Below are 27,614 nucleotides of genomic sequence, written 5' to 3' on the forward strand. Positions count from 1 at the left end.
AGAAGATTTCCCTCTCTGCGTGTCCATAAATAAAAAGTATATCGGGACACATCGATAACGCCAAGCATTTGCGTTCTTCTCTGCAACACATAACGAAAAGGAAGCCTGAACTTTGAACGCCTCCTGATAAAAATCGCGAGCTGATCAGCTGATCCATGTTATTGATGTTGATAAAAGCCATCTAGGTTCGATCAGACTTTTTAAAGGGCTCGTCATTGTGATTACTGTACACATAAAGGGCCCCATCTCATTACTAAATTTTTATAGAATACCTTAAATGATGACAAAGGGCTTGATTTTCGCCCTGTTGGGCATCATCGCCTCGTTATACTGTCCCGTAACACGAGCGGACACACCAGCAAATTGCACTTATGAGGACATACACGGAGTCTGGACGTTCTACGAAGGCGAGAGGAGCAGCTCCTCGGACCTGGACTGCTCAAAATTTAAAGGTCAGTCCAGAGATCACGCTTTTATTTTCCTATTACTTTTTGCACCGATGATATGAGATTCCTTGGATTAATTCAAAATCCGACGTTTCCCCCACCTTTTCCGAACCCCCCCCCCCAGGCCGGGATTTTTCACGGACTCATTTCTAGTAAATTTGAAAAAGCAGGGGTTTTTACCAGAGATCCTTAGGAAGCATGCGCGGCTCCAGAGGGAGCGATCTCCTCTCCCAAGAGCCAAAATTAGGAAAAAATTTATCTGCCCCGTAAAATACGGGACGATTCCACGAAGCTAAACATAGATAAACGCCCTAGATCAGCGCTATGAAAAAAAAGGCTTCAAGAGGTCAGTGAGCTTTGATGAGAAGATAATTAACTCATATACGTTTATGTTTAATGTTATTCTGGAAAGTTGTCTATGACCTACATTTTATTGGTTCAAGAGATCCGTGGCCTCCATTTTATGGTATGAGAGGTCCAGGGCCGTAGCTAGAAATTCGGAAGAGGGAGAAAACTGACATTTAGAGCGGAGACCTACTGTTAGCAATAAAACAAAAGACTGATGTGCATGTTACTCCATATCTTTTTCTAACATTGTGGTAGACTCTGGCTTCCCCCCACTTTGCGACGCCGTTGGCCTTTCTTTCACGGTATGACGGGTCCGTGGTCTTCATTTCATTGGTACAAAAGGTCTGTGTGTTTTTTATTGGTACAAAGTGAAAAGACGAGGGTTCGATTCCCCGCAAAGGCATTCCAGAATATTTTCTCACTTTCTTAAATATATCTGCGCATCAGCCAGCTGTTAAAAAAACCTTCGAAATGGTCTGTGGCCTTCACTCTATGGTAAAAGAAGAGTTCCATGACCTTTCTTTTTATGGTATGAGGGTTCCGTCACCTTTGTTTGACAGTACTTTTTTTTTTTTTGGGGAGGGGGGGGGGTTCGTGATCCCCACAAGGGCGGGGCTGTCAGGGCCACAGAGTAATAATACTATAGAGTGCGCGCGAGGGGTTACAATGTGAAGCAAAGATCCGGAGTCACGTGACTCCAGTCGAAAGGCTGGTCAGGGAATCTCGCTGGCAATGCTTTCCTTATGGCTACTCGTATGACGATCTACACGCACTGTCTTATTTTTGATTAGAATGGCCAACGCTTGCGCAGCTTTCGGATGTTCTGAGCGGTTTAGGAAAGGGGGACCAGTATCCTTTCACAAGGGAATACTTTTTTGCTTATTCCCCTTCTTATAAATTAAAAATTGGAATATTAAATTGACGATGCAATGGATTTCTGACGTAATCTCAGTTTTTAACGACTCCATTTTGGATTTAATTCAATTAAAGTTCCAAGTTTTGGTAAAATTCAAATGTCATGAATCATTATTAAATGTTTTAATAGAATTTTTGGCAATAAATGATTGAAATTGTGAGTTTTATGAAGTTTTAACTGAAATATACGTCTCCGCAAGATTTGGCGAGATTTGGCGAGCTAGTGAGTTCATTCGACTTTTGCTCAACTTGGAAGAAAATATGCTTTTCAGAAGGAGAAATTTATGAAAAATATTCTATTTAAATAGAATGTGAGGAAAACTTCCCCCCCCCCCTCTAGACAATTGCAGTTTTGCATAAAAATGCATAACAACCTTTAAAAATAATAGTATTTTTACCCCTCTTCACACCTGAGATAAAACTATTACAGAAAAGAAATTTTTTTATTCATTAATTTATGTTTGTTGTATGTGAAATTGCCGCTTCAAACAAGAAAATTAATTATTCAATTGATTTTTTGAGTCAATATCTGTACTAAGACCTGAAGTCATATATTGTGTACCTCAGATGTTATCTTGAAAAAGAATCATTCTAAAAACGATTTAATACCTTAAATTAAGATTAACATATGCATACTTTTGGAGCGAAGAGATTACATATGTCACATATATATATGTGTATATATATATATATATATATGTGACATGTGTAAATATTATATTATATGAAATATTATATCTTAAAATATTATATATATATATATACACACTTTAAATTATTACATATATACTCTACATGGAATTTTAATTCTTATAATTTAGAGAAATTGATGATGAGATTCTGTAATTTTCTTGAGTAAAATCTATTTTAATCCTGAAATAAATATTATGTAAGTGTTTACAGTTTTGTGTGATGAGGTTATAAAAGGTTTTTCAGGAATGTTAGAAATGAAACTTTTTCTTATTGTTTGAATATTATTTCATGACTGAATATGGTATGAGTGTGAATGTGTTACATTACATAACATAATATGATGCATTATAATTAATTATACATTAATTATGAGTATATAGAGTAATTGTAATGTTCTGGAAAGATATATTTTTGTTTTAATAACCCCTAGTATAAATAAATTTTCGAAATTAAAAGCGACAAAGTGAATGAAGAGAATATTTAAAAATATAAATGAATTAGGTTTTACAACATATACGTTGTTCCGTTTTCCAATATTTGTTTATTTTATAGAATTTATTTTTTCAAATCTGATACTCCCTAAATATTTCACATAAAAATGAGTGAAATTCATTGAAAAAATGAAGGAAAGTTTTCATCAACTTGATCGAATTGAGTCAAATTTCGTTACAGCAACATCCTAGCTTCTGCGAAAACGCGCCAAATGTAATAGCGCAGAACCTGTTCTTTCCCCGACAATACTGCTCATCTTTTCTTCACGTTCGACAAGTTTTATGAATAGCGTGCGCGGTCTATTTATATCTTAAGTCTATGGTCAGGGCTCTAGCCACGGAACCCGTTACACATATTTTTCGTTTTTTTTCACGCTATAAATTAACTATAGAAGGGTCCGCAAAAGATCCCAGCCTAGGGGCCCTGCTCCAGAATATGGGGGGCCATGTCCATGGCCTTTATAGTATAAGGGGTCCGTGGCATTTCTTTTACAGTATGTGGGGGGGGGGGGAGTCCGTGGCCTTTCGACTTTATTGGTAAAAGGGGTCTGTGAAACGCGACGCAAAAGGTTAAGAACTCCTAATTTAAAGTCTTAAAAACGATAACCATAATATTCATGGGGTCCCTGGGCTGTAGCTCATCCGGCTTTTTCTATGTTGGAATTATTCGATCGGGGTCTGATGAAGAGAGAAACTTGAAGGACCCCTGTTGTTGTTTTTTTGTTGAATATTTTAATGCCCACACAGGACCGTCTCGCGAATTCGGGGGATGGCGACTGTGACCCAAACACTTTTGGCAGCAGCCACTTCCCATTCTACGGCTCGTAAATTTTTATATTTTTACGATTATTAAAGAAGAAATATCCTCCCTGGATGCTGCCTCCTCCCCCGACAAATAGGAGTATGGGGGGGGGGGGGTCCTGTAGTCCAGGACGCAGAAAGCTGAAAATATAAAGGGAACAGGGTCCCTCAAGTAGTGATATTCTAGGGGCATAGGCGGAATAGACTTGGAAGTCTGGGGGGGGGGCACGATGACGTCAATTCATATATGCATATACACATTAGATAAGTCACCTTTGACGCTGGGGGGGCAATGCCCTCCGACGCACCCCCCGTATCTTCGCCCATGTTTAGGGCGCTTTTTTTCATGCCCACCTTGTCACTTCCCGGAGGGGGCGTCAAATCTTCCGCCAAGACTATACCTTGGGCCTACCCTAAGGATTAGGGTATGCCAATGCTGGTATTTTTTATCCCTGTTGAATATGCGACCCTTATTACATATTTGCAGGACCCGCGGTGTACTCCTATGACTTGGAACTGATGTTTCCAAACCTGGTCGTGGACGGACTCGGCAACAAGGGACACTGGACCATCATATACAACCAGGGCTTCGAGGTGACCATCAACTACAGGAAGTACTTCGCCTTCTCAATGTACAAGCAGGAAGGGGCCAACATCACAAGTATTTGCGACACCACGCTGCCAGGTTGGAGCCACGACGTGCTCGGTAAGAACTGGGCCTGCTATGCAGCCAAGAAGAAGCAGTCCCTGCCTCCGAAATACCACGTACAGAAAGACCTCTTGTAAGTCTTGATCACTTTTCGGATTATTTTTGGAGCCATGGGCAATCTCAACGCACGGGCCAACCAGGCAAAGCTATCTTAACAGCATCGTGGGCCAAATAGTGCACCGATAAGCTCACGAAGCCGGAGTCTAAGGGCACTTAAGGTTTTTTATTTGGGTCCTTCAGAAACAACTCCCCGTGTTCCACAGAGTATGCCACGAGTAATACTCTGTTAACTTAAGGTTGCAGAAATAACTTAAGGTAGTAAGTAAGTAACTAAGGTAGTTAAGGTAACTAAGTAAATAACTTAGAAATAACTTAAGTAACTTAAGGTTGCAGGTTTGCTGTCACTTAAGGTTGCAGAATCATTTTTTGGGAGGGTGTTGAGACCATGGCCCCAAAACGATTCTCATCATTTTTTTGTTTTTTTCAAGCAATAAATTTATCATAAGGGGTCATTCAAGTATTACGTAAGCAGATTTTCAGCCATTTTTGACCCCCTACCAGCAGCTTAGAATATTTCATATCTTCAAAAAGGGTGGTTGATGACATAAGTGACCTTCAAACCTCCCTTCCCCCTCTTGTCATCGAAAGTCAGCAAATCCGAACCCCCCCCCCACTCCTCGAAGCTGACGTAATACTTGAATGACCCCTAAGGGGCCTGTGAAAGTCTGGTCTGGAGGTTCCGTAAAAGATCTGTCTGGGGCCCCTGCTCCAGGATGTGGGGGGCTATGGTTGAGACTCCCTAAAATGATACGTGTCACCACCTCTGCGCACAAGTATGACATAAATGGTGTTAATGTTATGAAAGCCAGTATAATGTATTGGCATTGGATATGCGTTAACACCAATTATATCATACTTGTGGGCACAGAGGTGGTGACATTTTAATGGATGCGCTTATGCTAATGAGTTCTGGCCAAGATTAAGCATGTAAATTGGTAAGCATGCATTTCCTGTCGGGTAGGGAGATCCATCATGCTCTCAAGATGGCCCTGGAAAGGTCGTCACCAAACATGCACCTTGTACACATTCCTCTGAAGAATTTCTAACGAATCAGTAAATGTTGGAAGGTGTTGTGTGAGTGTATGTATATGCATGTTGTCTGACTTTTGCTTATTTCATGCACTTGCTAGTGCTGCCACCCGTGTTCCATATTTTGAAGACGGCGAATGCTTGAATTTTTCATGTTGTAGGACTGCCTGCTCTCTCTGGAGAATTTTTTTCAATGAGACACCAGCTGGCATTCGTGCCTCAAATTTGGTTTCCCAGATTGAAGGCAGAGGGGAATGAATGAACGCCAGAACTTTGCCACTGGACTTATCCTGTTGCCGAGATCTCTTCCAGCCCAGCTCCGTGGCAGAGTCTGGAACACTTTATTTTGTGTAAAAAAAACACATACAAAATTTTTACAACATATTTTCCCCGGACAATTGGGTACTGTCGCTATTAACAAATTTAGGCAGAGGGGAACGGTTACTACAGTAAAACCCCTTTTACAGACACCAATGGTATTAAAAAATTTGCTCGTGAAAAAGGAGGAACGTTAATTAGGTGTTTGAAATGCATACTTTTATTTTACAAGGGGAAATTACTATTTTGCTGTAAAAGAGGGTTTCACTGAATTAAGATGGCCCTGCTTCCAGCCTAGTTAGTCCCATTAGCAGGGTTTCACAAATCAAAAAAATCTAAGCGACAACCAATTATTTTGAGAGCCAAGAGTTTTGTTTGCCCAAGCTAGTAAATTACACACAGCAAATTTAAGGTGCCAATACAAATTTTTTAGTTGCCATGGCGACCTGGGATTTGTGAAGTCCTGGTTATCGTTGTGTCTGGACTTGGCAAGTCCATAGAATACCCCATAATTTCTGGAATGGCAAATTTGAATCACAAGTATTTAGAGACTGACAAAACATCCATGTGTGATTCAATCCTCCCCAAAGCAGAATAAGGTAAAAACTTCAACCTGGGTCGCAGAACAATCTCAGGACGAATTTTAAGAAAAGAACTTTCCCGTATAAAAAGCACCATAAAGGAATCTTCCCGCAGAACATTTTCAGTCAGCTGGGGGGCCTGTTGTAGATCAAGGCAAAACCTTCTGCTTATGGGGGCTAATCCCAATCCTATAATGCTTACATTGCTTATGTTCCACCCCACACACACACAAGTTTGGCCAGAGCACATACATCAATCGATTCAGTGGTATGCCCACACAAATCGTCTAGCTGGAACTTTGTTTCTAGAGTTGTAGAAAATTCGACACTGAAGAGAGGGGAAGAGGTGCTAAGAAACAAAACAGATTCAACAATGAAACATGTATTGAAAAGCTTTAAAAAAAAGAAAAAAATTGGGTGCCAACCAGAAATTTTCATGAACTCATTGTATCAACAGTGAGCACCCTTTTTTTGGATCAGCAACATATACAGGGTGGGCAAAGAGTCCGTAGAAACTTTAAAAATTCATAAAAACCGGAAAAATAACCAAAATAAAAAAGTTTGCATCCCTAGGTCACGGGAACTTTTTGACAGGGGAAAAAAACGACCGATAGGTGGCATTGGTACAAGCAACTTTAGTGGAAATATGCAAACGAGAGTTATAAGAACTTGCACTCCTAATCCACAACCAATTCACCATTGTAAACCGTGTATATGGACCTGCTGCACCCTGCCGTTGCTGGATTTGTGACGCGCCTGCAATGTGCTATCCCCTGTGGTGGTCATGTGGAACACATACTGCTGCAATAAATGATTTGGAGGCATTCTGTTCATTATTTGCGCATCTTTTCTTTGACTTGTGTATGCCAATGCCACCTATTGGCTGTTTTGTTTTTTTCAGTCTTAAAAAAATTCCAGTGACCTAGCGATGCTAACCCTGCAAACCGCTTTTTATTTAGGTTATTTTTCTGGTTTTTATGAATCCAGTTAAATCGAGTAATCCAGTATATAATTTCTATGGCGGAACCCTTTTTTGTACAGAATTTTTATGGCCAGTATACCTTCTAGGCTTCTTATTTATCTATCAAAAATTTACTTATTTATATTATTTTCCTCAAGTCGTCGCAGAGCCCCTGGGAGGTGCACCGGTTGAGAACCCCTGATCTAATCGAAGTGGTAGATGGAAGCCTACGCCAAAAGGCTTGACAATTTGAAAAAAAAAAACAAAACATTTTGGCACGACCCAATCCCCGAGGGAAATGATCAAAAATATTTTTTTTTCTTTTCCAAGGCTTTATTGACATGAAGTCACAAAAATTAGTGTTGCCCTCAGAAGCCAATTCTATAACCACAAAGAAAAATTTTAGGTGCCAATATAATTTTTTTAGTCACCATGGCGACCTGGGCTTTATAAGTAATTGATTTTAACCCGATTGAACCAATATTATCTGATGTAAATTAATATAGGCTTGACATTAATTACAGAGATTGATTTTTCAATATATTGTCTATCCTTTTGCCTTAAAGCAGAATGCTCAACACCAAACACTTAGCTGGCAAAAAACGTTCTGCGGTGATAATTCCCATAGTTTTTCTACGCAGTTCCTTTCTTTATTCATTTATCAAAATTTTTCCAGAAATTCTTCTGCATCACGATTTTTGGTATATTCTGTTTTGGGGCCTTTTTGTCGCCAAAAATTTTCAACTATTTACAACTAGAAAATTTTAAGCACCAATACAGATTTCTAGTCACCATGACACATGGGATTTGTCCCATTTTTTAGAAAAAAAAACCCCCACCAAAATAACAGTTTAACTTGTATTAGGAATTCACCAATCAGACGATAAATAGGCATTAAACTGCCGCAGTCAGGGTTAATTTGCAATAAGAGCAATCAGTGTTATAATGCGGCAACTTTTTTTTGCCATGCCAAGCTGTCATCGTTTTTGCTGTGGTCAATTCAAGATGGCCAACAAAAGTTACACAAATATATTTATTACATGAATCAATCTAATATGCAGTACTGTGCGATAGTTAATCGAAATGTTGATAACTACAAAAACATTTTCCCATGAAAAACAAAAACAAATATATGCAGTGAATTAATGCGGTTAACGAAGGGTTGCCATAAACTAGCAACAAATACAAATTAGGCTGTCAGGTGAGAAAAAATATGGCTGTCAGGTTGCTAATTTTGACACATAAAAGGTCACCACTTTGTCGCTGATCATAACTTATGGGAAATTTATGTTATTGTTGGTGTATGTATACAGTGAGTCCACATACTCACTGTATAAATACGGATACTATTCTATCACGTATCTTAATATCAATTACTTTTTTGCATACCCTTGTCGGTTTATTATTTTTTCCATTCAGAATATTTATTTATACAACAAAGAGGGCTGTTGTCTATTTAAGAGAGTCTGGATACCTTACGTTGCTTTGATGTTTAGTCTAGAAAGTAATATTTTCATTAATATGCTTAATTTCCGTTATATTTTCCCTGCTGTAAATTTTTTTGGTGTCTGATTGCATTGGTGACTTTTCATTGGACGTGTTTGGCGATGGAAAAAAAAAATCACCAAAAATTGCCAAATTGGACCTTATACCAAAGCTGTACCATTTCCGTAGTTACCCACTCCATCCCTCCTGCACATTCCGATTGACTATCCCACATTATTGCATATTAGATTGATTCATGCAATAACTTTATTCATTATAATTGTGTAACTTCTCTTGGCTGTCTCGAATTGACAGCAGCAAAAATTACGATGGCTTGGCGTGGAAAAAGTTGCCACCTTGGAGCTGACCACTTTCAGAAAATTAACCTACATCACTGCTTTCTCAACGGTCAATTCAAGGTGGCTGACAAAGAACACATACAATTACACAAAAAATACTGTTTGGCAAATAAATCAATCTAAAATGTTATAAGGGGCCATTCAAGTATTACGTAAGCAGATTTTCAGCCATTTTTGACCCCCCCCCCCACTGTCAGTAAAATTTCAGCAGCAGCTTAGAATATTTAATATCTTCAAAAAGGGGTGGTTGATGACATAAGCAACCTTCAATCCCCCCCCCCCTGTCATCAAATCCGGAAACCCTTTGATGCTGACATAATACTTGAATGACCCTTAATCAATAGAAATATGACAGAAAATGTAGAAAAACACAGCATTCTGGGTTGTCAATCTTGACACATAAAAAGTCAGACTTTGTCACTGATCACGCTTACGGGGAAAAAAATTAACCATAAGGGATTACCAACTAGAAAATGGTCATACATAAAATTTATTTTAGCTTTAAGAATAAAGTATCAGAACACGACACACAACTTTCTCAAGGCATGACCTCCATATATTATACAAAGCATAGTTTATATAATGATAGAATCAGTATATATATATAAAAATACACTGGCAATCACATAATCCAGTAACGAGAACTAAAAAATACATTTCCCATTCGATCTCAAAAATAAAATAATGAAAATTAAAAAAGACCACTTAAAACGACAACGCATTCAACTGTATCTTTGACGACATTAAAATATAAAGTAAATGCACAATTGTTCCTTAAAACATTCAGAATTATCAAGGGAAATTATAATTGTTTTGGAATCGTTGCTTAAGGATAATCAAAACTAAACACAACTAGTACATCACAATACACAAAAACATATGGGGGAATCATCACGAATCACATTAAAAAAGCTCATTTCAACAAGTATTTATCCACTACGGTTTTCGCATATTGCAACCGATCGGCGAGAACCGCAGGACAACCAAACTTCTCAATGAGCTTGAACTTGTAAGTGGTGAAGTTCTTCTTCTCGTCGATGTATGAAACGGCTCCCATGACGGGACAAATGATGACTTTGGTGTGGTCCTTGAACATGTTGATCTGCAGGGTGCCGTTGGTCAAGTGGAATATCATTCCGGCCTTAGTGCGGAACCACTGACGCAGGTACGGCACCTGGCTCATGACGTCATTCTCCCTCGGCGTCGCCGACTCACCCGCCTTCAGTAGGTTTTCAGCCATATACGTGATGAAGTACATCAGGAGCTTCACTTTCTTCTCGAGGATCGGAGGGTAGTCCTGAGTGGTGTAGAAAGCTGCACTGGAGTTTTGGTCGATGTAGTGGAGACTGACGCCATCTGCAAGCAGGATCAGTCTGGTCTTGTCATTGTACAGGACGGCTTTACTGTTATCGCAGAGCTGGTAGCCGAGCCCGTACTTATCACTGTAGTCGACCCACTTGCTGATCCATATGAAGGGTACGGAAGCTGGGTCTTGGGCGTCTTCTTCCTGGCCAGTGAAACGCTGGCGCGGGCAGCTCCCAATGACTGACAGCAACTGCTGGAGCAGGTCCCCTATGTAATAATCCGATGGAGGCTGGTGGACAGTTGTCGTGATTTCCTCTCCGAGAACCATGTTCTCTGAAGGTTTTAACTTCTTTCCTTGCACGTTATCCTTCGCGGCGATCCTCTCCACATTCTGCGGGATCTGATCTTTCTCCACTAGGGGTCTCCTAACATTTACATTCACGTTTGGTGAATGCGATATTCCCGTAACATTAGCCGCCAGCCTGGGTTGCATAGTGAGGCAAGATGTCGGCAGCTTGCTTGGAATCGGCTGATTCACGAAGAAGCTGTGTCCCAATATCTTTGCCGGACTTGGTCGCAAGAGAGGCTGTGGGTGTAGCATCTTTCTGATGAGGACCTGGGCATCGTGGTCCAGCTCCCTTGGCAGATGATAGTCGTTCTTCTTTATCTTGCTGTAAGTTGACCTCAGGGACGACGTCTCAAAAGGAGGCGTGCCCACCAGCAGGGTGTACATTATGCACCCGAGAGACCAAATGTCTACCTCGTAGCTGTGGCCCTTCTTGCTGAGGATCTCTGGCGCTATGTAGTTGGGGGTCCCGCACAGGGTCTTCTTCCTTTCGCCCTCGAACGTGACGCGGGTCGCAAGTCCGAAATCTCCAACCTTCACATCCATGTTGTCGTCGAGGAACAGGTTTCCCAGCTTCAGGTCTCTGTGGATGATCTTGCTGGTGTGCAGGTGATCGCACGCTAGGAGGATCTGCTTCATGAAGTACCTCACCTCGGGCAGGGTGAGCGCCTTTCTGCGCTTGTGCATCTCCATCAGGGAGCGCTTGCGGCACAGCTCGAGGATGATGTAGAGGTTGTCGTCATCCTCGAAGTAGGTGTAGAATTTCACTATGTATTTGTGGGAGATGCTCTGGTGGATGGATATCTCCTGGAACATCTTGGATTTGTGATGGGGCTTGTTGAGGATGCTCTTAGAGACCACCTTGCCCGCAAACGGGGTTCCCGTGTTGGAGTTGGTGAACTCGTAGCACTTGGCGAAACCGCCCTTGCCCAGGAAACGTCCCCGCACGTAACGGACGTTCGTCTTAGGATCGATTACTTCCATCGGAATTGTATCTTTGGCTGCGTCTCCCATCTCTCGAATTATCACGCGTGGATAATTACGCGATTATTCTTTAAATAATTACTAAAATCTCAATTAAAAACAAACACAATAATGAGATTAATTACCGTGTTGTTTCGCCGACATACAATGACGGATTCAAATCTCGAGCGTTCAGAGAAAAGAAAAAAAAACGACCGATATATGAATCGTATCCGTGCGCTGCCTTTGCAACAGCTGGTTCCAAAAATATCTACGGTGTTCGAAATCGTGTTGTTTTTGATTGGACGAAATGTTAACTTGACGTCATAGTCGGAAAATTTTTTTTTCCAGTTGATATTTCAATGATTTACCTACTCATTAAATAAACACTTACCCTTTTATACAAACCATGATTTTACAATCTTTGTAATCGATATAATTTAAACATGCTTTCTTCTATTTATAATTTTTTGAGGAGTTCTCATTTGCTGTGGAGAACCTACGGTGTTTAGAAAGATGCTTGTGATTCACAGAGGGATTGGAATGACGTCATAGTCAGGGAATTGTTTTTCACTTGATACTTCAGTGTTGCACAACTAATAAATTTAATACTAATCGTTATTCGAAGCCTTGGTTTTACCGATAGTTATAACTCTCATTGAGTGATAGCATTTCTCTGTTAGTTTGTCATTTATTACCCTCATGACGTCATAGAGATAAAAATGTTTTACCGACTTCCTGATCAGGGTCATTTTTTTCTTCTTGGTGATTGAATAAGTTACGTTAAGACGCCTGTATTAAGTATGGCCATAGTATTAAGTATAGCCACTAGTATTAAGGGGTTCTAAGTTACGTCATAGTGCAAAGTTGTCTACGGACTTCATAACCACTTTCAGTTTTTTGTCTACAATCAAATTCAAAATATACAGTATCTACGCTGACATCTAGCGGCAAATAAATTTCCTTGGGCTTATCCGCTATAGTTTATGTAAACACTGACAGATGACACTACTAGTTCCAAAAAATTTATGAAATTCACAAATGCGGCAATTTCAAACTAAAATTTCACGCCAGCAAAATCAAATTAATTTAATCACATTTTCCTGTCGAACGATAAGAAAAAACATTTTGAAAAACACTTGAAGAAAACCTTTAAATAGTATTATTCTTTTTAGATTAAATAAATTCACAGTTCACCAGTTTGTGCAGCATATGTACAGCATAGGCGGAAATAGACTTGGAAGTCTGGGGGGGGGGGGGTCACGATGATGATGATGATGTCAATTCATATATACATTTATACATTAGATCAGTCGAGTCCACCTTTGACGCTGGGGGGGGGGGCAATGCCCACCACGGCCCTCCCTCCGTATCACCGCCCATGATGTACAGTGGATCCCGCTTATAACGTTTTTCAAAAAATTGTCATGAAAAACGTTGTAGGCGGGAAAACGCTTTAAACGGGGAATCTTAATGAGAATTACTTAGAGTTTTGGGACCACGAAAGTAAATCGTACTAAGCGGGAAAACATTCTAAATGGGAACGTTATAAGCGGGATCGACTATGTATAGTAGTATCTCAGCGATTCCCAAACTGTGTGGTGGCATAGCTATGGCACCCGCAAAAGTTGAGTTTGCAGTTGTCCAACAAAGGTAATTGTTTTTTTATACATAAAAAATTCATCAAAGTGGGGAATTCGTGAAAAATCTTGCTCCGGATGGTCTGCCCCCCCCCTCAATGATTTCAGGCTAACGGCCCCCGTTCTGGATGTGGTGGCCACAGCCGAGGGGTAAAAAGACAGACTTAATTAAAAAAAAATTAATTGACAGATATTTTTTCATTTTTATTACCGTGAGTGCGGGGGGGGGGGGACCCTCAAGGCACGGGACCCGGTGAGACCGCACCCCAATGGCTGCTATAACGATATCTTTGGTCCCGGCGAAATTCCGGTTCGATAGGAAATAGCGCAAATGCTCAAACTGTCTACAACAGTTTTTAACCTTTTTGAGATGACACTAAAAAATCATACACAACATTAGATACGCACTCAGACTATTAGGTACATACACTTCCGGCACAACTCACTAGGTAGTAAAATGCCCATAGATGGCGATAGACGTAAATTGTGGTCGGTTTGAAAAAAAAAGCTTAGAAAATCGTTGGCTGCTAGGGGGTTCTTTTGACCCTCTTCGGAAGTTCTTGCGAAACAAATTCCGATTTGGAACGAATAGCTCAAGAGTCCCTGGTGATTAGTGGATTTGAACGACCCATCTTGGAAGCCCCGGTGATCCAAGTTTGGGTCGCGGCCTATAAGTTAAGAACCCCTGGTCTACAACAATAAACTGCCTGTGTAAAAATATTTTTTCTAGGTCTATTCTATTTTTTATCACGCATCGAAATTCAATTTTACTCCTTCAAATTCCGTTGAGGAGTGAAAATACTCCTTCAAATTTTTGGTATTTTTTTAGTAGAATCATTTCTCTGTTTTTAATTTTAAAAAAATGCCCCCCCCCCCGCTTTTTACAAAATTGCACCTTAAAATTTTGGAGTGGCGTGAAATTAATAACTCTACAAATTTTTTTTTTTTTTTTTGGATAACACTGGTCTCTACAGTATCGTTATTGACAGGTTTTACTGTGTATTGATTTCTATGGTATAATTAATGTAACTTTTTTCCCCCATTTTACTGATTCCTTTGAATGCTTCTCTATTACAACAGATTCATGCCCCACGAAGTTTCAAGACCCAGTACCATATTCATCGACATGATCAATAAAGTCCAGAAATCCTGGTGGGCGACATCCTACGAGGAGAACAATCTCAAGAGACTGTCGGATGTCATCAAGAGAGGAGGAGGATTGAAATCTAGAATTCACGGGTATGTGTGTCTCCTCTACTATTACCAATTCCTTTTCCTCTCTCTCAAGATGCAATTTATAAAAGAAATGGACCTTATTACACTATATAAAAGATTTAAATAAAATTTGATTTGTAATTGATCATTAGTTCATTCTTTTTGAAGAGAGAGAACCTTTCGAGTTATAGGAATCAATGCCCGAGTGGTAGAACCTCCTCTTAGAATCTTACGGACTCCAGAAGCCAAAAAGGAAAAAGAAGGGCAGGAAAATAAGGGAAAAAAGGGGAGGCAGAAATAGGCGTGGATCCAGGTGGAGCCGATGGGGGTGATCACCCCACCCTCAGGAGCCAAATAATATGGAAAAAATAAAGTAATAAAACATGTCCGTAAAATAATGTATGACTTAATGAAGCTACCCAATTAATCACACCTTCCAACATGTCACTCTGAATCCATGCCTATGCAGAAAAAGGAAAAGCAAAGGAGGGAAGAAACTCGGGAAGGACAAACGAGGACAGAAATTCAGAGGAAAAGCAAAGAAGGGGAAAAAATTCAAGGAGAAAAAGCGAAAGAGGATAGAAATTCAGGGAGAAAAAGCGAAAGAGGATAGAAATTCAGGGAATGGAAAAAGAGGACAGAAATTCGGGGAAGGGCAAAAATCAACAGAAATAAAGCGAGGGGCAAATTAGGGCAAAAATTCAGAGAAAAAGGAAAGGGGTGGGAGATTTAGGGAATGGCAAAAGAAGGCAAATTTAGGAAAAGGCGAAAGAGAACAAAAATTCAGTGAGGAGCGCGAATCAGAGTGAAATTCAGAGAGAAAGTAAAGAAGGGGAAAAAATTCAGGAAATGTGTGTGCGGCGAAGGGGAAGGAAATTCAGGGAAGGGCGAAAAAGAGGACAGAAATTCAGGGAAGGGAATATAGACATTATTATTTTTATTTCTCACACAATAAGATTCTTGGAAAAACCGCGAAGGCTTGCTAAAAGTCCTGTGCAGAGGCAAAACCTCCTAGATAATACTCTCTAGGCTTTGGTAGAAGGCCCTTTAGGTACCTTGGTGAGAGATTTCTTCAGAATACGGGAGGGACAGTAAGCTGGACTGGATCTCGATTGGTAGTAGAATCATTGGAGTCAATATTACAATGGTAAAATGTAGGGAACGCAACGTGTACATTATCATGTGCTTGAAATTCTTTCCTATTTTGTTTTTACGAATAAGGATGCCACCAACCGCCCCAGTGACAAGGTACCATGCCAAGTTGGCATCAGAGCTTCCAGCGGAGTTTGATTGGAGGAACGTGAACGGTGTGAATTATGTTTCACCGGTGAGGAACCAAGGTGAGCGGTGGTGGTGATGGTGCTGTATTTCATAATACGGCGTTCATCACTGAATTTCGTAACGTAAAAAAATTCAATGAGATATAATTTTCTTTTTACTGGGCGAGCTTGATTGAAACTGATCTGCAATGCTTACAGGTAATTGTGGAAGCTGCTTCGCCTTTGCTTCGATGGCCATGTTGGAAGCCCGGCTCAGAATCATGACGAACAACACCTCCACGCCCGTTTTCTCTCCGCAAGACGTAGTCAGTTGCTCCGAGTACGCACAGGGTAATTTCAGTTTTTTTCATTTGCTAACATTTTCTACCATTTTATCTCATTCAGTTTATTGCCATATTGGAATTGCATGGTCCCCCACGTACCCAAAGCTGACACCTTTCCCCCCCCCCCCATATTGAATTTATAGTGTGGGAAAAAAATGATGAAGAATCATCCCTGGCCTCCGGGCTGAAGCCCTGTCAGCCCCACCCTTGTGGGGGGGGGGGGTCATGTGCAGTCGGCCATTTCATTCAACCTCAGTCATATTGCTGCTATTAATAAAAAAAAACGAGCATAAACCCTGCTACGTTTTACTATGAGTAATATAACATTACTAGTGTTTTAACATGGGTGGTTATAAATAAACCACTACTCAGACGTATGTGGTGCCCATTGTGATAGAGGTACTTTGATGAAACTTGGTACTGTATACAGGATATAAGGACCAGTGTTATCCAAAAAAATAAGTTTGAAGAATTTTCACTTCTCTCTCCCAAATTACAAGGAGTATTTTTTGTAAAATGAGGGGTATTATTTCTTCTTTTTGTCAGTGAGGAATAACTCTATTTAAAAAAATTGCCTAAAATCTAGGAGGATTAATTGAGGTGTATTTTCACTCCTCAACGAAATTCGAAGGAGTAAAAATTAAATTTTGGTGCGTGAATCACGCATCTAGATGCGTATTGGCGAACTCTGGGGGAAAGACCATGTGTGGGGGGGGGGGGGGGGGAAGTTCGATTTTTGACCACCATGTGAAAAGTGAAAAAGTGGGGCTTTATTTATCGCAGTTATCTTTTCTCCCATGGTTTCAATGAAATACGTCTGCCACTTCGGACGCTACATACTCAGAGTTTAATTATACTGCTACTTTACCGCACACCAACTCCTGTCATATATCGCCATACGGCAATTTCCAACCAGTGGAGTTGGCTGGGAAATGAAGGCTCTCCATCCATCGGCGCTCGCCCTACGTTTAACTATACTGGCACTACACCGACCTATGTAGTGCTCGTTGTGGTGGACGTATTTAATTAAAACCATGGGAAAAATATGACTGGAATAAAAAACTGTCACTGGTGGTCAAAAACATTTGTGCCCTCCACGGTCCATGTATCAAAAAAAAAAAAAACCAAGCTTCATCAAAATACAGTATATACATATCGTTCGTCAGAATGGACGCTACGTACGTCTGAGTAGTGTCAGTTCATTTATAACTACCCTGTATCTTGGGAAAAACGCTGATCTATAATTGATTGCTTTTGCTGTTAGAAAGTTAATTTAATTTTTTTTTCGCTTCAGGATGCGAGGGTGGTTTCCCGTATTTGATAGCAGGTAAATACGCCCAGGACTTTGGTGTCGTCCCTGAGGAATGCAACCCATACGTCGGACAGGACAGCAAATGCTCCGAAAAACGTTGCAAACGCTACTACGTTGCCCACTATAAATACATTGGAGGCTATTATGGAGCGTGAGTATATTTTATTAAGTTTTACATGTACAAAGTACACGTACAAAATCGTTTATTCATTATTTATTCATTAATGAGTCATTATCTATGTAGTTATGGTTCAGCTTATTAGGGCAAGTGAAATTATTATTAGGGGTAGCGAAATTTCGGTTTTAAAACCAAATGTCTATTATACTTCAAACTTTCTTGAAGTAGGGGTTAGGCATGGCATCCCCCCACCCCCAAATGGGGAGAGGGTTGCTTCAGGCTCCATGAAAGAGCCCATCAAAGATCCCATCATGGGCTGTATTACGGCACGTGCACCCGGGTGGCGAAATTTCGGTTCAAAAAAACATTCAAATCTATAAAACTTGAATCTCATTAAAGGCGGGTTCGGCATGACATGATATGAATGGGGGAAATGGGTGGGGGGCATGAAGCATTGGGGTGTGAGGTACTTTATTTTTGACGCTCAAGAACGTAAAACGCCTTAAATCAAACATGCTCGAACCATGGCCCGCTGGCTTAATGTGGCTCTCGGAGTCATCTGATATTGCCCGCGACTTCAAACCTAATTTTGTGAAATTAACAAAGCGGCACATTTTACGGTTCACTTAAGTGATCAACGGTGCAGTTCTGCATTACTTAAGTGACCAGCGCAGCACATTTCCAGATTAAAATACAGCGCACACATGCTCATACACTCTAGGCCACTCTTTTGGTCGCTCACTGACCTTTCCTTTACTCTGGAGGAGGATTTATGGTTTTCCCGCTGTTTTCCGATTCTACTCTAGTTTTCTTGACAACTCTTTCCTCAAATTTGACCACTCTTCCGAATTAGTCGCCCGACGAAAAGGAAAAGGTTCTTTGCCAAGGAAAACATCTTTCCATGCTCCAGGCAAAGTAGTAAAACTAACCGAACGTCGGAAACAACGTATTGTAAGCAAAGGGAGACGGATTTGTTCTTGTATTGCTTTTTTTTGCCGGTTCTGTTTTAGTTGCGGAGAAAAACTGTTGCGATGGCGGAGGGGGGGGGGTGTCAGTAACGTGACGCCATCTGTTGTGGAAATTGGGAAAGTGATGTTACTAAGGGTGCATGCACAGGCGCCCTCTTTTTTCAATTTTCAAATCTGCTAACTCTAGGTCAAGCTAGATAGTGTTTTGGAGTGATGAAAAGAACGGTCGACCAACCCCAACAAGTGTTTCCTTCTGTCATTTCTTTTTTATCGATGCAGATGCAACGAGGAGCTGATGAAACTGGAACTCGTCCGAAACGGACCCGTCGCCGTTTCTTTCGAAGTGTACCCGGACTTCCATCAGTACAGAGGAGGCGTGTACCATCACACGGGACTTAGGGATGGGTACAACCCGTTCTTCATCACGAACCACGTCGTGCTCATAACGGGATACGGAACCGATGGGCACACCGGAGAGAAATACTGGATCGTGAAGAACAGTTGGGGAACCTCTTGGGGCGAAGACGGATTTTTCCGCATCCGCAGGGGCACCAACGAATGCGGCATCGAGAGCATTGCCGTGAGCGTCACTCCTATACCTTAGGGATTCGAAAAGCACCATAACAGTGTATTTCTACCGCTATATTGTGTTTGGATATCCGCTATATTGTGTTTGGATATCCGCTATATTGTGTTTGGATATCCGCTATATTGTGTTTGGATATCCGCTATATTGTGTTTGGATATCCGCTATAATGTGTGAATCCTATTAATTACATATATCAGAAAATAAAATAATTTTCTTCAATTTTAGAATTCGGCTGTGAATTATTATGACAGAATGAGTGAAGTCATTTCACAGGCTGACCGTGACCATAACGTGTCGGTTCGTTGGTTAAGAGTCCCGTATTCTAAGAATAAACAGGTTGCTCAGCCGAACACGTCCGATTTCAACCAAACTCTGAAATGGATAAGCTCGTGATGAGGATCAGTTGCCGAGATTATATCGATTGGATAGTTTGGAATCATTTCGAAATTTCTGATGATCGTCTTTTGTGCAGCAGCTATCCCCCTAACAATACGGCCTTAACTAGGTAGAGGTTCCGAACTCCAAGGGTACACAAATCAGATTGAGAAACATTAAAATTCGTGGCCCCGGGATATTGATCTGCCCCCGAGTTTTAGTGGCTTACACGAGGCAATTTTGGTTTTTTTTTTTTGGGGGGGGGGGAAGTGTCATCCTATGGTTTGCAGACGAACCGTATTTACTGAGGAATATGAGTTGAATCGTATATTCATGAACTTTTTGTGGCCTCAGCTTCGTCGTAAAAATTACCACCATAAGCGTAGCTAGACTTGAAGGTCTGGAAAAGGGATTCCACATTTTCAAGTGCAATATTCACAAAGATATTTGAATTCAAAAATCGGACGAAAGTTGAGGAAGAACAGCATTAATTAATGAGGGAAAGAATCGTTGGCCGTTGTGGTTTTTGCTTTTCTTCCCCAACTTTTCTCCGATTTTTTGATTCAAAAAAATATCTCAATGAATATTACACTTAGAAACGTGGAATTTCTTTTGTTGGTCTCAGGAGAGACAGGGCAACAAATTTACAATTGAGTTTTTGAGGACGGGGGATGTGGGGGGGGGGGTCCGTATAAAAAGTTAATTTTTATATTTAAGTTACCCCTGGCAACATAAATAACGCATCTGAGTTTTACGCGTTATTTGGATAATTTTTCTGATTGGAAGTATGCCTTTGGATCAACCGATTGTCAGTAATTTGCGGTAATGGATATCAAGTAATCACCCTGTATATTGTATCCATCAATAATTCTAATTATTGATGGATACAATATCATTGCTGCAGGGGGAATTCTGCGCCGAATTTACAAAAATGTTATTTCTGGAGTAGTTTTGAGTCGACAAAAAGGCACACCTTTTGCTCGATTTGATAAAAGAATAGCTCTCGAGACGATTTCAATTAGTTTCATTGTGTATAACAAGAAAGCTACGAGTTTTTTTAGGCAAATTTAGGAATAATTCATTTCCGAGAAAGGTTGGGTATATATCAGCCAGGGGAGATAGTTCGAATAAATATTCCACCTACCAAATTTTCCGTAAGGAAGGGTCTATAGTCAGAGAGAGTGATGTCACTCGAGAGCTTCTACAGATGCCAGGACGGAAAAGCCTCGGGCAAGCAAACGCAGCCTCAGCCCAGGCGCTACGACAACAGGCATTTCGCGAGGACGTACACCGTCGATACCAGCAACGGAATCCGTCTGGTCGACGATCGCTTCGACGGATCCCCGCTCATGGTCGACGGATTCAACGACGATCGGGACGAGCGACGGGTCCCGGTTCCAGAAAGGCGCCGTTCCTCTCCCACCGCCATCGACGGCCAGCTCGCATCCGAAGTCGTTGCCGCCTTTCCCGAGACGGCCCGGAGGATCAGCAGCACGAATTCGATGGCGACCGTCATCAAGTCCCTCCTGGAGAAGAGCACGAACGCCAGCGACCCGGTCACGTCCGCGGCCTTGGAGTACGGGCTTTGGTGGCGAAACCAAGCTGGACCTGAAATTTTATCCGAGAAAGCTTTCGTCGCGGACACCTGTGCCGGCTACAGTAGTGTCGCGTACCGATCACCCGTTGTCACAGACAACCCTGACTCTCCTAATGATGTACTAGCACCGGCACTGGATTGTGACGCGACGAAGATGAAACTGCGAGCATCCGACCAAAACGATGCTCACACTAGCGCTGGCGACGGGGAAGGAATTGCGGTGGAAGAATGGGACTGCGCAAGTGTTCGTGACACCAATGTGACACCCGAAGTGATGGACAGCGAAGGGATAAGTGCCGACAACACCCAACTCAGAGACTCGACCGCGAAAAGTTACCTTGTTGTGAACAATGATAACGAGGCGTCCGAATATGACGCTGATGTCCAGTCTCCAACATCCGAAGAGGGAGAAGAGGTAGAGTACATTCCTACGGAGATGTACAATTCAACTGAAAACCCACCGGAATGTTATGCCAAAACCTACGCAGATGTGGTGGTGAACAGTGGGATCGCCACCGCAAGTAATCGCTCTACCACAGTGCCACACAAGGGTTCCGGATCGACCTCCGCTGCGTCACATGAAACGAGCAACAGTCGCGGATCGCATACCGAGAACGACGCAGAACTGGTCTCATCTCGAAGCATTAAGAAGTTGTTCTGGAACGAGAACGATCTAGGGATGGTCGCCGACAAAAAGTCCTGCTCAAAAAGTTACACTGACCCCGTCATACGATCACTGTGTTTGAAGACGTTGTTCTCGGTACCCAGTGACACCGTCGATCCGAACCAAGCGACGGAAAGCGCTGCTCCAAGACTCACAAGCCTTTCGGGTTCGAACCATTACGACAGCTGTTGTATTAACTCTAGTTCGTCGACTCTTCTCCCGGACGTGCCACCTAACGATGAGTTTGTGTCATCTTGTGACCCGAATCCGTTTTCTGCGAAGAACGTGGGATTTCCTGACGATTCCCGTTGTAGGTCGGTTTTGTCGATAGTTCAAAAGAATTCCGGCAGGGGGATGATGTGCGCTACACGACTGAATGCCGTCAGCAAAAAGCAGCCGTTGAGAGGCGAGGAATCGGGCATCGTTAACGCCAGATCCGAACTGGATGCTGAAACTGCCACGAGCTCACTTGAAAAACGTTACGCACCTGAAGTACTTGAAGAAACGGCAGTTGCGTCCTCAGACGTTAGAGACGCTGTCCAGAAAAACCTACAGCTATCCAAGAAAAAGAAGAGGTGTCCTCCTCGTCCGAAGAGTACTCGCAAAATGATGGCGAAAGTAAAAACGCCACCTCCGGAGGAAGACTCAGACGTTCAGAGAAGCGTTACGGACGTCACCAACAAGTCCATCACCGCCGATGACGCTTCGGAATTGGAGTCCAGCGATGAACAGCAGCAGAGGTCGGGGACGGCAGGGGGAGAAATTGCGATCGGTGAAGACTCACTTTCAGCACTGCTGGCCCGCGGTATCGAACAGTACGGCTGCGATGACCGCTCGTCTTCGTCGGCGTCCGAAGCAGATTCCGTCCACTGGAGTTACTGCAATAGATGTCGCCAGCGGCACGACAACGGCATCTGGGACGTTTCGACAGAGACCTGCGTGTCGTCGTCTTCCTCGTTCAAAGAGCACACCTCGGACAAAGAGGATCCAAGACCACGAGAGGTCCGACAAAAAGGATCCGACAATGAGACTCCTCGGCAAGTGGACAGTGTTGGGCATCCCGTTGACGACGACGACTACTATCCTTCGATATCACCAGCAGCAAGCCCTTCGTATTCCCTGTACCTGGTGACTGTCATCGCCTTCGTCGCGCAAGTTCTCTCGCTGTGTCTTCTACACGAATACGGCGCCTGAAGTTCGACACGGATTTGTTGTTTCTGTTTTACTGTTGTTCGTTGTTTGCGAGACTTTGCGCAGCGAATCATTTCTATAATAGCCAGACACAGCCACGAATCGCCTTGGGATCGCAAATAAAACAGACTTGATAATTCCCTCACGCCATTTGTTCTTCTGTTTTGTTTCGCACTGTGATGCCAAACATGAATTCAAGAGTGTACTACATTATACTAAGTTTAAAAAGTTCCGATATTTCATTACGAAAGAATGAATACAGATAGATCCAGTTTGTTTGGTGTTTCCTTCGAAGTATTATCTATCGCACAATTATGCATTTTTTTCGAGCGCTTTTGGGAGTGGTGTCTTCAGCATTTATCGTCATTCATGCAGCGTTATCGTCGATAATGTTGGCGATTTCTTTTATTTCTATCAGTACCTGCATTAAGAAAATGGAAAGAATCATTCCATTAAAGTAATTTATTGTCATGATAGGGAAACACTCTTTATCTTGGAATTCGTTCCTGATGTGTTCCGGGTTTACATTTCCTGGGAGCCCTTCAATTACAAATTTGTCCTTTCTGTTTGTAATTGATACGTGTGATATGAAATTTTTTTATCAGTAAGAAATTTCGCCGCTGTGGTGGTCGAGTGGTCATAGTGACAGGCTCGCATCGCGAGGATTCGGGTTCAAACCCCACCGTCGCCGCAGTGGTGGTCGGTTGAAGTTGGTTTCCTGCGATTTCCAACTTCAAGGCGCGAATGCGAGCCGATCTCCCCTTTAAAAAGTCTCGCCACAGAGAGCAACAGACTTACAAATATAATTCAATCATAACAAATCACTCACTTCACTTCTGAAATATAGATGGCGGCACTGAAAAAATCAAACAGAACACTAAATACGCATTCAGACTGTTGGGTACACACACAGTTACACTTCCGGCACAACTCACTAGGTAGTAAAAATCGCCCATAGATGGTGATAGACCTGAGTTGTGCTCGGTTTGAAAGAAAGCACTACACATAACAAGCATTACACAGAAACAAACTTCACGGAAGATTCACTGTACACACACACACATTCCAACATGTGGCAATTCGTCAGAAGTTCCGCAGAGGAATGTGGACGATGTGCATGTCTGGTTTAGTAGTAGTGAGAAATTTTGATGTTTTTCCTATGATCGTTTGTTGTGTATGTGTATATGTAAGTTCTGTTTCCTACAGTTTTGCAATTAGGGATTTCGCAATTACTACGAATTTTGGCCTAGTCGCGAAGCCAATTATCTTAGCAAGAGTATAAAAACCAGTGGTGGAATGTTTGCTTTTTTGATTTTTTCCCTTTTCGATCCTACTCTGATGAAACCATCGTTTAATTTTGTTCAGTTTCGAGCATTGGAGGCCTCGCTTGAGGTTGATGCCAGATTACCCGTGTTTACTTGAGAATTGATTGCCGGCGAGTCGATAGCGGGCCCGCAATCGATTTCTTCATCGTTATCGCTATTGTAATTGTTTGATTGATTATTTATTCTAGAGTCCCTGGTCGGGGTGAGGGGCTGATTCTGTGTATATTATCTCGGCCTTCTATATTTTTTTTGTTGTTTTTCTTTGGCTTCGTTGTAGCCGATTTTTTATTTAGAACGAGACTGCATTATTTTTTTTGCGATATGCTTTTGCTGATTTCTCCTTCTCTTTGAAAAGCTCTCTCCTGAGAAGGAATTCGATTCTTTTCGCGTGTTGGCATGGCTTTTCCATTGCAAACAAGAAGCTTTTTTCAAGGTTTAATCTAATTTCGTCCGTGGAATTATTCAGATAGATGCAGTAGACCGATAAGAGTAATGCGAAAGATTATCCTCCAGGGCTGCAACTTGATGCTTGGCCAGCCGGGGCAAGCGTACATTTTGTCACCCCCCCCCCCGCGTAATATTAGAGGAGGTAAAGGGTGAAATTTGTGCCCCCTCTTGGTCCAGCGTCCGGGACACCAGACCCCACCTGCTACCCTCTAGTGGTGGCCCTGCTATCCTCTCCAACTTTGTGGCTTAATTTGTTGTTATTTTTTAATCACGGGAGTAATTTGTCTGTGTACATCTTTTCATTTTCTGCACTGAGTCCTGCCTCTCTGGCTAAGTCTCTTACTACGTTCAGCTCTGAATCATCCTTCGCCATAAGCAAGTGGACAGATTTTTTTCCATTTGATGGTAAAAATTGCGTGAAAATGCGGAGGAGCACTCACCCGCTTCAAATACTCACATGATATAGCATTGAGCAGTTAATGTTTTGAGCACGACAGTCCATAATTACTGGTTAATTAATACACGTTACTGAGTTTCACACTATTTTAAGTACTGTTTGTGTCGTTTTTACGTACTGTTTGTGTCGTTTTTACGTACTTTTTAACGTTATAGTTCTAACATTCACTGAGCAGACAAAGAGACGACGGTCAGCGTTGACGTCTGAAAAAAGAGTGTGACGCCGCAGACATCTTGAATGTGAATGAGATGCATGTGTGGTTTAGTAGCAGTAGTAGTCTAAAATGGGCATCAAATGATTCTTCTCGATCCATTCCATTAGAATCGGTAAGAATCGCCCTCAAATTACGTGCACAATGACTCGAAAGCCTTTTTATCCGTGTTTAGCTTTCTCTGGACAGAATATCCATTGGATGGTCAGTAGAGTGACCTTAACAGGCAAGTAGGAATCCTTTGCCAGAAAATAATGTGTATGAGTTAAAAAAAAAAAGCTCGTTATACTGCGAGTGAAGAGCATCAAGTTAATATCCCCCCCCCCCCGATATTGTCGACATTTCAGTTCAGACCACAGCCAAACTGCCCAAAAACTCAAATTTCAATCCCATACGGAGTTTACATCCGTAGTAATCAGTGTTAAAATCGTTATAGGTTACAGATATCCTGGGACGCAACTAGGGGGAGGGAGCTGGTGACCCTGAAGCTAGACTAGTGGAGGTGCCGAATTCACTCTTTAACTGCTCTTTCTACATTACACGGGGTCGCCAAAATGCATGCTTGCCCCGGCTAACAAAGTATCTAGTTGCGGTCCTTCTATACACCTCATACACATTTTTCTTAAGAATTTCTAGCGAGTAGGTGCATGCGAGTTATTTTTTTTCGAGTTGTTTTTTTTTTCATGCATATGTATCCCTAACGTACATTGCCTATGAGTCTGAGATGTGCATGCTATATGTGTTCAAAATGCTTCGATGACCCAAACTCGATACGTGTTAAAAGTGCTGCCATCTATCATTCAAATCGAAATGAAAATGACATCTTGAAAATGTTTGTATATTTAATTTTGTTAAGGGTCTGCCAGCTCTATGTGGGAGATAATTTTATAAATTTGAATTTGAGATTTCGCATTTGTGCGTCGGAGTTGGAAAACGCAATTTCAGTCGACCCCCGTTGCGCCGTTAAGATTTTCGAGATTAAGGACGTAAATTGGCAACCATGATTCCATGATGCTATTAAGACGTATGATGTGAACGTGAAAAAAGAATGTTCGGAGCGATCCAACTCTAACCACTCATGAGACTATTTTGGCTCTCAGCCATTCACAGGTCTAACCCTGCAAATCGCCATCCTGCCAAATCACGTCAGGGTTTTCAAACTTGCTCTTGCGTGTTGTTTAACATCCGGTAACAAATAAGGGGCCGTTCAAGTATTACGTAAGCAAATTTTTGACCCCCCCTCCGTCCTTGTCAGCAAAACGCTGACCCCCCTCCCCCCCTTTGTCAGCAAAATTTCGTCATCAGCTCTGCTCCTCTGAATCCTAACTCATATTTTCATAAAGGGTGATTAATGACGTAAACATTATCCAAACACCCCCCCCCCCGTCCCTCCTTGTCATAAAAAGTCAGCAAATCGGAAACCCCCCCCCCCCTCCATCGATGATGACGTAATACTTGAACGGCCCCTAACGAGTAAAACCTCTGAAACCTGCTTCAAAATGACATTTTTTTTTAATTATTATTTTCCGTTCTAAAGTATCTCTAATCCCATACCGACTGCGTATCATTTTCCATTGCAGGTGTAACGAAGAGTTGATGAGATTGGAATTGGTTCGGAACGGACCGATCGCCGTCGGTTTCGAGGTGTACCCGGACTTCCAGCAGTACAGCGGTGGCATATACCATCACACGGGATTGAGGGACGGGTTCAACCCCTTTTTCATCACCAACCACGCCGTGTTGGTCGTCGGATACGGAGCTGACACCGAAACCGGAGAGAAGTATTGGATCGTAAAGAACAGCTGGGGCACGTCTTGGGGTGAAGACGGATTTTTCCGCATCCGCAGAGGCAACAACGAATGCGGAATCGAAAGCCTCGGGGTCGCATCAACACCGATACCCTGATGACCCTTTAGTTATATGCATAAAAGAAAATATGAAGAAATGACATTCTTATCTACATGATTCGTAATCTTTTTTAGAGTTTCACTCGAATCGATTTTGACTTGTAAATGTACGTTATTTGACTTGTTTATTTTATTATTTTATTTCAGTGTTATTTGAGTACAAATAAAATGTTTGGTTCTCAAAA

General features: G+C 41.8%; 2 protein-coding genes across 3 annotated transcripts; one reads left to right on the forward strand and one right to left on the reverse strand.

Moving 5' to 3' along the window:
* Positions 1 to 27,614, forward strand: LOC149088939 (dipeptidyl peptidase 1-like). Of its 2 annotated transcripts, none has more exons than XM_089251084.1 (7): positions 1 to 452; positions 4,182 to 4,476; positions 14,531 to 14,689; positions 15,887 to 16,005; positions 16,144 to 16,275; positions 17,563 to 17,731; positions 27,103 to 27,614. In XM_089251084.1, exons 1-7 carry the CDS (start codon positions 278 to 280, stop codon positions 27,425 to 27,427), a joined length of 1,374 nt encoding a protein of 457 aa, XP_089107210.1. In that variant the 5' UTR covers positions 1 to 277; the 3' UTR covers positions 27,428 to 27,614. The 2 variants fall into 2 exon arrangements, with proteins under 2 accessions (XP_089107210.1, XP_089107218.1); XM_089251092.1 differs by lacking the exon at positions 27,103 to 27,614 and adding an exon at positions 18,946 to 19,474 and having other exon boundaries at positions 161 to 452.
* Positions 9,671 to 12,035, reverse strand: polo (Serine/threonine-protein kinase polo). Its single transcript, XM_089251072.1, has one exon. The coding sequence runs from the start codon at positions 11,859 to 11,861 to the stop codon at positions 10,110 to 10,112; it is 1,752 nt and encodes a 583-aa protein (XP_089107198.1). The 5' UTR covers positions 11,862 to 12,035; the 3' UTR covers positions 9,671 to 10,109.

The sequence above is a fragment of the Pholcus phalangioides genome, unplaced genomic scaffold (assembly GCF_987345545.1).
Source record: "Pholcus phalangioides strain wild (caught in Gottingen) unplaced genomic scaffold, Ppha-v1.0 ptg000003l_1, whole genome shotgun sequence".
In the NCBI taxonomy this organism is placed as follows: domain Eukaryota; kingdom Metazoa; phylum Arthropoda; class Arachnida; order Araneae; family Pholcidae; genus Pholcus; species Pholcus phalangioides.

Coding starts and splice junctions, on each gene's coding strand:
- LOC149088939 (XM_089251084.1), top strand. CDS start 278: ATGATGACAAAGGGCTTGATTTTCGCCCTGTTGGGCATCATCGCCTCG. Junction 4,477..14,530: donor CACGTACAGAAAGACCTCTT/GTAAGTCTTGAT, acceptor CTATTACAACAG/ATTCATGCCCCACGAAGTTT. Junction 17,732..27,102: donor ATTGGAGGCTATTATGGAGC/GTGAGTATATTT, acceptor TTTCCATTGCAG/GTGTAACGAAGAGTTGATGA.
- polo (XM_089251072.1), bottom strand. CDS start 11,861: ATGGGAGACGCAGCCAAAGATACAATTCCGATGGAAGTAATCGATCCT.